General features: G+C 41.5%; 1 protein-coding gene across 3 annotated transcripts; it reads right to left on the bottom strand.

Moving 5' to 3' along the window:
* Positions 1 to 3,537: 3,537 nt before the first annotated feature.
* On the bottom strand, positions 3,538 to 8,256 carry LOC129841126 (T-cell surface glycoprotein CD5-like). 3 transcript variants are annotated; one of them, XM_055909237.1, is made up of 6 exons: positions 8,026 to 8,245; positions 5,179 to 5,598; positions 4,769 to 4,885; positions 4,214 to 4,264; positions 3,916 to 3,984; positions 3,538 to 3,623 (listed from the first exon to the last, which is right to left on the bottom strand). In XM_055909237.1, exons 1-6 carry the CDS (start codon positions 8,135 to 8,137, stop codon positions 3,544 to 3,546), a joined length of 849 nt encoding a protein of 282 aa, XP_055765212.1. In that variant the 5' UTR covers positions 8,138 to 8,245; the 3' UTR covers positions 3,538 to 3,543. The 3 variants fall into 3 exon arrangements, with proteins under 3 accessions (XP_055765212.1, XP_055765213.1, XP_055765214.1); XM_055909238.1 differs by having other exon boundaries at positions 3,538 to 3,737; positions 8,026 to 8,241; XM_055909239.1 differs by lacking the exon at positions 4,769 to 4,885 and having other exon boundaries at positions 8,026 to 8,256.
* Between the last annotated feature and the right edge of the window lie 1,503 nt (positions 8,257 to 9,759).

Genomic DNA, 9,759 nt, shown 5'->3' with positions numbered 1-9,759 from the left:
CCCCTCCCTTCCCCTCTTTCTTCCTCTCCCCTCTTTCTTACCTACTCCCCCTTTCTCTGCTAGATTGATTCACCTTAAAGTTTTAGCTAAGCACTCCCCTTCCCCCAGTCTTTATCTCTCCATCCATCCCTCGCTCTCTCGTCTCGGAGTGATTTCAACTCTGTTTAGCATCAGATGGTCTATGTATCTGCTGCATTAAGCCGCTCATGTTTAATAGTTGAATAATTTTGAGGCTTAATTCTAAATACGGTGCATCAGGGGTTTAAACCACTCTCCTCTACACAGTCAGTCTCTTAAAGTAAATAAATCCCTTTCAACTTTTCTTTTTTTCCCAGCTAGTGGCCAGACGGTTTTATATATTTTTATGTTTTCTTTCTCTCTCTCTCTCTGTGACATTAACACTTCCATACCCTGACTGTGTCCCAAATTATTTTCTGGTCAAAAGTAGTGCACTATGTAGGGAATAGGGTGCTATTTTGGATGCAGACCCTGTGATGGGGTTTGCTACAGAACACGGATATGCCTCTTTCTCTCCCTCTATCTATCTCTCTATCCTTCTGTCATCAACACATCCAACCTATCCCTTGTTAACCCTCTGTATTTTCCTCTCACTATCCTATATGAACTCTCTCCCTCTCTGTTGATCCCTCCCTCCCTCCCTCCCTCCCTCCCTCCCTCCCTCCCTCCATATTTCCTTTTCCTCATAATCATGGTTTGATTAAATAACACATCTGTAAGTGAACCCGCTAAACCTTTCTCCCGGTGCCTGTCCCCCCACCTCTTCTCCTCTCCTCCTCGCTTTCCCCCAATCCCAATCTCCCTCACCACTCTCTCTCTCTCTCCCATCCCTCTCACTCCCCGCCAGTCTCTCCCCCACCATTCTCTCACTCTCTCTCCCCCGCTACTCTCTCTCTCCCCCACCTCTCTCTCTCTCTAACTATGGTAGTACCAGCATTCCCCACCACCGTATAAACACCCACTACTCCATGTTTTCATGCGACTTCTCTGATTCCCCCATAACAGTCATCTGACGGCAGCCATTACAGAACACAGATACTGTACACACAAACAAAACCGTAGGTGGGTGATGAATATTTGTCTAGAAATATGTTTAGATGAGAGGAGGATGGATCAAAACCAAAGAGGGAGAGAGGAGGATGACAAGATAGAGAGATATGGAGAGGACTCAGAGAGAGGCGCAATATTCATTTAATTCTGGGTAGTTTTGATCCCTCTCTCTGCACTTCTGTGCAGTGATACACCAGTAATACACCGACAGAAGGGGCTTAGGGACAATGCCTGGGCCCCAAATTGCACCCTATTCCCTACACAGTGCACTAAGTAGAGCACTATATAGAGAATAGGGTGACATTTGAGACGCGACCCATGTCCCCGACACGGACGGATTAGCGTAAAACCCATAGCATTACATTTCACAAAGCATTCTCATATTACTTGTAGGATCGGAGACACTACCAGTCGTCTTCCTGGATCCATCTCTTTCTCTCTTCTTCTTCATTCCGCCTCCTTTCTTTTACCTGGCACCGTGGCATTACTCATTTACTGCACTTCCTTTCTCTTTTTCTCCCCGTCTCTCTTGTCTTACCATTTTTTTAAATCTTGGTCAAATCAAATCAAAAATTGTTTTTGTCACGTACACATATTAGCAGATATTAAAGCGGGTGCAGCGAAATGTCTATGTTTCTAGCTCCGGCAGGGCAGTAAGTGTCTAACATGACAATATGAATACACAAATAATCACACAAAAAAAAAGTCAAAACAAGAATTTAAGAAATATCAGAACGAGCAAAATAAGATGAATGATGGTGAGGTGTTACTACATCCTAGTAGCGTAATAATCTTTATTTACATGGACTGAACTTCACTGAGTACAGTCATTTCAGTGTGTGTGTGTGTGTGTGCTGCATGACATATCTGTGCGTGTATCTGTGAGTGATAGAGCTATGTTAATATCTGTGTGCCTGTTAATGCTCATCATGTGTGTTGTATTTTGTGAACTCACTCACTTAATGTGTCAAAGTGACTGGATTCACAGCAGGTTCACTTGATCATACTTTTGTCTTTCCATCCTCTCTCCTTTCTCTCTCCTCTCCTTCCCTCTCTCTCTCCTCTCTCTCTCCTCTCCCCTCTCTCTCCCTCGCTTATCACCCTCTCACTCCACATCTCTCCCTCTTTCTGAGATAATCTCTGTGTGTAATCTGTTGTCATCTGTCATTGTTCCTCTGACGGGACAGATTTAATCCTCTAGTCTAGCGTGACCTGACAGAGAGGAAGACACAAAACTACACCCACACACTCTCGCTCACAGACACACACATATTATGTCACACACTGCCCTGCATGCACTCACATGTACACATACACACACAATGTATAGTTAGTTGTCTTCCATGCTAAATGGTGTGTGTGTGTGTGTGTGTGTCAGAGAGACTCACGCACACCCACACACACCGTGACCCCACTCTCCAAGGGTGTCTCAGAGGGAGTGGGATATGCAAAACACATTTCTATTTCACCACACACTCTACAGGTTACACTCTTGTATATATGTGAAACAGAACAGATATAAGCACCCCGTATTTGACCTTTTGACAGACAGACTGACTGACTGACTGACTGACAGACAGACGCACGCACGCACGCACGCACGCACGCACACACACACACACGGAAGATTGACTGAGGCTGTTTGCCAAACAACGTTTTTCTACAATAAGATGCCGTCAGCACAATCTTCTCCACTTCCATTCCAGACAGAAAACATTCTTCTTTCATTCAACTCAAAAGAGACGTGAAAGGACACGGAGGAACAATCTCCTCCACCAACAACAGTCTTGTTTTGAGAAAATAAATGAGAAAAATGTAGCCACGACAGCCAAATGAATAGAGGACAGGAAGACGGAGATGGGGGAAAAAGAGGGGGATTATGAAGAAAATAATGATGGATGGAGGAAGAAGAACACAAAAGGGTGACGGAGGTTGTTCGAGGATGAGAAGAGGGACAAAGGTGTACGATGCGCATAAATTTAGAACGACGGAATGAAAGTGTGACAGAAATAACAGAAACAGGATGTTGGTGTCAAAGGCACAGGAAGCCACATCGTTGCATAAATCCGAAGTTTGTGTGCGGTGTGTGTGAAGCCACTCACTCATCACTTCCTTTGTCTCTACACAACCCAATTTACTTCTCTTTTTTTACCCCCCCCTGTTCTTTCTCACAATGTTATTTTCTCTCCCTCTTTCTTTTATCCTGCTTTTCATTGCCTTTCTTTCTTTCTCTCTCTCACTTACAACATCCTGTTCAGTTATCAGTATGAGGTCCAAACGTTTTATTCAACAACAAACTTGACTTTTTATTCAATAAAAGAGGTGAATGATTGAATTACATACAGAAACCCCCCCAAAAAGATATTATGTGCATAAAAAAATATTACATTTAGCATAAAAAAATATAATAAAATATAAAAAACACATGTACATTATTTTGTCATAGAGGATAGAGAACATGACTGATGATGATGATCACAAGTTATAAGAGTCATAATCACTGTTTCTGTTAGACGACGGCTCTCGGCTGGTGTTCACCGTCAGCCTCTCCAATCCTTGGAGAACGAGAGGGAACGTAACGCGTTAGTGTCCAATACCAACTTGAGACGGCTATGCGTGCGTCATTCGAAGCTTGTGTAAATCACACAATTCTCAGGTTAGGCTTCCTCCTATGTTAATGGAAGAATGGAGAGCGGAAGAGTGTGTTTGAGTGTTTGTGTGTTTGTGTGTGTGTGTGTGTGTGTGTGCGTGCGTGCGTGCGTGCGTGCGTGCGTGCGTGTGTGCATGCGTGTGTGCGTGCGTGCGTGTGTATTTGAGTGTTTGAATGTGTGTGTGTGAGTGCCTCACCAGGGTAGGAGTGTCTCTTGTCTGTGTTGTCGTTAAGTTGGAGTCCAGCCTTCCCTCTATGGTAGGAGACTGCGAGAGAGAGAGACAGAGACAGACAGATGTAGGAGGGGGAAAAGGTGGTTATGGATTACAACGCTTGCCAGGATGCTATATTATTTGAGAGAGAACAACCGGAATCTGTGTGTGTGTAACATGAACTCATCAACTCAACGCATTATTCACCGATTCCACGTCTCTCCTACTTAGGCCTGCAACTTGGCCTGGTGGGTGTGCGTGTGTCTAGGAGTCATTGACTCACCACTTTGGCTCTGCGTGGGTCCGATCCACCGACTCTGTCTCTTGTCTGACACTGAATCACAGACATTAACATGTTGATTAAAGGTCATGTTATAATGTTATATTACCAACACACAACACCAAGATAACATGCCTCAATGAAGCAGTTGTGACAAAAAACACTTGATCCATAACTGACTAAATATGAATAAAATAAATGCCACATGACACAATAACAATAACAACCCTGGTATCAATATCCTTTTCTTTTCTGAAATGACCTTATGACACATTATTTGATCAAACGCCATTGGATTGGTCCAAGTACTGTGGACTTTTTTCTTTAAGTACTTTATTGCAGTAATTGAAGTACTTTGCTGTCATCCTAAATGTGCGTTCATGTGTTTAGTGTTTAGATCTGGGTCCGTTACCACACAGCGTCCCAGAGTAGAAGTGCTGAACTAGGATCAGTTTAGCCTTTTAGATCATCATGAATACGAGTATATGGACAGGTCCTAGATCAGCAGTCCTACTCTGCGGCCCTTTGTGGATACAGGCCCAGGTCTCTGGGACTCACGTCTCTTACGGAGGGCCTTGAAGGAGGGCTGCCCGAAACGCACCATCAGCACCACCAGCACCAGAACACACAGCAGTCCAGTCACCACCTTATAGCCCACTAACTGATCTGGGACGACTGGAGTGGAGAGGAGATGAGATTCAAATTTAACCATGACTTTACTAGGCTGGTCCCAGATCTGTTTTTTTGTTGTTTCTGTCTTACCAACTCAAATGATCATTTGGCAAGACAGCCTAAATATTGAAACCAAGCTATTGTTTTATAGCACCTTATAAAACATTTACAAAAATATGTAAAAAGTGTACTTACAAAGACATTCATGAACTTGTATGAGTGTGTGGTATTTAAACCCACTGTCAGTCACTGAGAGGAATATATACAGAAAGGACGCACAAACATACAGGAATCACCTTCGCATTGGATCCCCAGTGTTGTACAGGAGTTATTGGTAACCCTTCCATCCCTATCGATCTGGTAACCCTCAGAGCTAGCAGGGGTGTCAGTCCACTTTGCGGAGCCCTTGCAGCCATTCCTCTCACACAACTCTGCCAGTTCAAAGCTAAGATTGGCCCTACTGTTAAAGCAGAGTGGAAAGGAATGGGACAAGAGGAGAGACAGGTGTATGTCCCCCTTACAGGAATTTATTTCCCAGTTGACCTTGACAACACCCAGCGCAGGTGGCGGAGACTCGGGCTTGGTCGGAGAGGAACAGGAAGTGGAGATATTACACACGCAGGAAGTAGTAGGGGTAGCGGGGGGACCGGAGGTAGTAGGAGTGGAGTTGGATGGTGTGAGAGGTTGGGAGGTGGATGTCTTGTTTTCAATGGTTACTATATGAGAGAGAGAGAGAGAGAGAGAGAGAGAGAGAGAGAGAGAGAGAGAGAGAGAGAGAGAGAGATGCGTCATACCACGGAAACAACAGCAAAGAAAGTAAATTGGTATCTTATAATCTATGTTTACCAAAAATATTTTATTTGATTTTTTAAAATCAATATTACATGTCATGCGGTAGTCACTAATCACAGACGCAGTTTTTCAAAAGACTAACGGGCAATGTTTGGCCGCCTGCAGTAAGGACTAAAACTGGCCTGGATTAGATTAAACCCTCTCTAATCTATCAATTAATCCGACAAATTAAGGAAGCAGAAATGCTCACCCTCTACTGAGAGAGGAGGTCATAAGGGTAATTATCAGATCAATGGATGATATTCAAAGGTTTACTCCAGTTACTACTACTACTACGACTACTACGACTACTACTACTACTACTACTACTACTACTACTACTACTACTACTACAACAACAATTGGTATCCTATTCCTTATAGTGAACTACCTTTAAGCAGGGCCCATAGGGAACAGGGATGGGCAAAAATGACAAATGACAATAAAAAAAATACCATAAACATCAACGTATCAAAATAAACTACAAAATACTCGTGTTTTGAAAAAGTATTTCAATAAAATACATGTACTTTGTATTTTAAAATACAGAAATACATTTGCAAGTAGCCGGCATGAACAGCAAAAGCATTCTCAGTAACAGTTACAGAAATGTTTTACGTGACTGTGATCCTGTTGCCTAGTCACTCTACCTGTATGTACATACCTAGGGTGCTTACGGAAAGTATTCAGACTCCTTGTCTTTTTCCACATTTTGTTACGTTACAGCCTTATTCTAAAATGGATTAAATAAATAAAAATCCTCATCAATCTACACACAATACTCCATAATGACAAAGCGAAAACAGGTTTTTAGAAATGTTTGCAAATGTAAACGTAAGACTGGGAGACTATTCAGGATCGAGGAAAAGATGAACGGATCAAAGATCAGAAAGATCCTTGATAAAAACCTGCTCCAGAGAGCTCAGGACCTCAGACTGGGACGAAGGTTCATCTTCCAACAGGACAACGACCCTAAACACACAGCCAAGACAATGCAGGAGTGGTTCAGGACAAGTCTCTGAATGTCCTTGAGCAGCCTAGCCAAAGCCCAGACTTGATCCCAATTGAAGATCTATGGAGAGACCTGAAAATAGCTGTGCAGCAATGCTCCCCATCCAACCTGACAGAGCTTGAGAGGATCTTCAGGGAAGAATGTGAGAAACTCCCCAAATACAGGTGTGCCAAGCTTGTAGCATCATACCCAAGAAGACTTGAGGCTGTAATCGCTGCCAAATGTTCTTCAACAAAGTACTGAGTAAAGGGTCTGAATACTTATGTAAATGTGATATTTGTGTGTAGATTGATGGGGGGGGGGGAAATATTTTTAAGCCATTTTAGAATAAGGCTGTAACATAACAACATTTGGAGAAAGTCAAGGGGTCTGAATAGTTTCTGAATGCACTGTTTCTCAATTGCCTCGTACCACCTGCACATCGACTCGGTACTGGTACTCCCTGTATGTAGCCATGATATTTTTGACTTGTTATTGTTATTCATTATTCACGGTGTATTTATTCCTCGTGTCACTCTTTATATTTTTTATTTATATAATTTTTCATCTTTAACTCTGCATTGTTGGAAAAGGACCCGTAAGAAAGCATTTCACTGTTAGTCTACACCTGTTGTTTACGAAGCGTGACAAATACACATTTATTTCTTTGATTTGTTGTTCTTTATCTACTTCAGTTGAATGTACTGACTGTAAGTCACTCTGTATAAGACTGTCTGCTCAATTACCAAAATGAAAATAAATATGTGAAAATAACATACCAAAATTAACTGCAAAGTACACCTGGTATAATTATTGGCCTTGTTTTGGGTTGGACTTCATTAGAATAATACTCAGCATCCTTTGCAATTGTACAATTTTACATATACATTTATATGTAATTAATCTAGTAGATGCTCCTAGTACACCACAGTGCCATCAATCTTCTGATACCAATGCAGGGAGAAAGGGGGGCCAAAAATTGTGTACCGCTATAAATCAAATTGTACACAAAAGTATTTTGAAAATACAAATTACAGCTCTCGAAAGTATCTTGTTACAAAATACATTGGAGTTTAGCCCAGTGTAATACACATTTTAAAATACTCAGAAGTAATTGAAATACGTATTTCAAATACATGTAACAGAAATACTGCCAATCTCTGATAGGGAATAGGGAGTAATTTTGGATGCAACAAATATCTACAATTCTGCTGCTTCAAGTTCAACTGTCATTGTCAGTATAGCATATCAGAACATAAGAACATTGTGTATCGTAATGGACTCACCGAAAACACGAGACTGTATTTAAATAAAGACTTACCAACATTCATTACACACATGGCCAGGATGATAAGTACTAGCCTTCCATCCATTCTGGAGATGAACAGGTTGAGAAAAACTGGGGAGAGAAGAAGAGAAGAGACACAACGCATGCAAAAACGACAGAAAGACTGAAGAGAGAGGAAACGTTGCAGAAGTGTAAACTCGTCGCTCTCCTTTCTCCCCACCCTCTCTTTTTCTATCCATACAGCCTTCTCTTCATCTTTGGCGTTTGCTGCTTATCTGTCTGCAAGAGTTTCTGCAAACTTCCTCACTTCAAAGACAGTTACAAAAAGAGAGAGAGAGAAAAAGAAAAGAAAGAAGTGAAATGAAATGAAATGAAGATGAGTGGAGGATAAGTGGGAGGGAGAGGCGGAAAGAAACATTTTGAATCTTTCATATTTAAACATTTTGGTTGAGTCAATCATGAGCCTGATTTTCACACACCTTCCAACAGTGAAGTGTGTGTTTGTGTGCCTGTGTTTCCACGCCCGTGTGTGTTTGCACGCTTGTGTGTATGTGTTCTCCAATAGGTCATGGTACACACCACTGCCAGGTACACCAGTTGTTCGCAGCAAGAGCCCTATTATGAGTTTGATTCCTGTATAGGCCTCATCTACAGGTAACTACCAAAATGAAGGAAACACCAACGTAGGGGGTTAATAGGGTGTTGGGCCACCACGAGCCGGCAGAACAGATTCAACGCACCTTGGCATAGATTCTGTCTGGAACTGGAGGGATGAGACACCATCCTTAGACCATAAATTCCATCATTCTGTGTTTTGTTGATGGTGGTGGAAAATGGTGTCTCAGGCACCGCTCCAGAATCTCCCAGAAGTGTTCAATTGGGTTGAGATCTGGTGACTGACTGACACACTTTCAACCCCCTACAGCATGCTTCTGTGAGACCCCTCTTTCAAAGTCACTGAGATCTATTCTTCTAGCCATGGTAGCCAAACTATTTGGGCAACTGGGCATTTTAATAAATGACGCTAAGCATGATAGGATGTTAACTGTTTATAATACTCAGGAAGCATCCTGTGTGGAAGCACCTGCTTCCAATATGCTTTGTATCCCTCATTTACTCAAGTGTTTCCTTTAATTTGGCAGTTACCTGTACACTATGTATTAATTATTGCTTGGGAATTTAGAGAATTTAAGGGGGATATTATAAATGTGTTGTTAGTTTGTGGATATTGTTGTGTACAACTTTACTTTTTAACTGTAACTTCATACATAAGCTGTGGATTAAAGTGTCTGCTAAATGACCATATTATATTACCTAATATTCTATTTAATAACCACATTATTATTATATTGTTTATTATCCTACGGGGCCTTCAGAAAGTATTTATACCCCTTGACTTGTTCCACATTTTGTTGTGTTACAGCAGAAATTCTAAATTGATAACTTTCAGCCATCTACACACAATACCCTATACTGACAAAGTGAGATTTTTTGTTGTTGTTGAAATTGTTGCTAATTTATTGAAAATGAAATGCAAAAATTCACATAATATTCACACCCCTGAGTCAATACTTTGTAAAAGCACCTTTGGCAGCGATTACAGCTGAGAATCTTTCTGGGTAAGTCTCTAAGAGCTTTCCACACCTTGTTTGTGAAACATTAGCCCATTATTCTTTTCAAAATTCTTCAAGCTGTCAACTTGGTTGTTGATCATTGCTAGACAACCATTTTCAGGTCTTGCCATAGATTTTCAAGTAGATTTAAATG

This window comes from Salvelinus fontinalis, chromosome 42, assembly GCF_029448725.1.
Source record: "Salvelinus fontinalis isolate EN_2023a chromosome 42, ASM2944872v1, whole genome shotgun sequence".
NCBI lineage: Eukaryota > Metazoa > Chordata > Actinopteri > Salmoniformes > Salmonidae > Salvelinus > Salvelinus fontinalis.
The sequence above is the reverse complement of the archived record's forward strand: the minus strand, read 5'-3'. Positions and strand labels throughout refer to the sequence as shown.

Coding starts and splice junctions, on each gene's coding strand:
- LOC129841126 (XM_055909237.1), bottom strand. CDS start 8,137: ATGCGTTGTGTCTCTTCTCTTCTTCTCTCCCCAGTTTTTCTCAACCTG. Junction 3,985..4,213: donor ACCCACGCAGAGCCAAAGTG/GTGAGTCAATGA, acceptor TCTCTCTCGCAG/TCTCCTACCATAGAGGGAAG. Junction 3,624..3,915: donor CAAGAGACACTCCTACCCTG/GTGAGGCACTCA, acceptor TCGTTCTCCAAG/GATTGGAGAGGCTGACGGTG.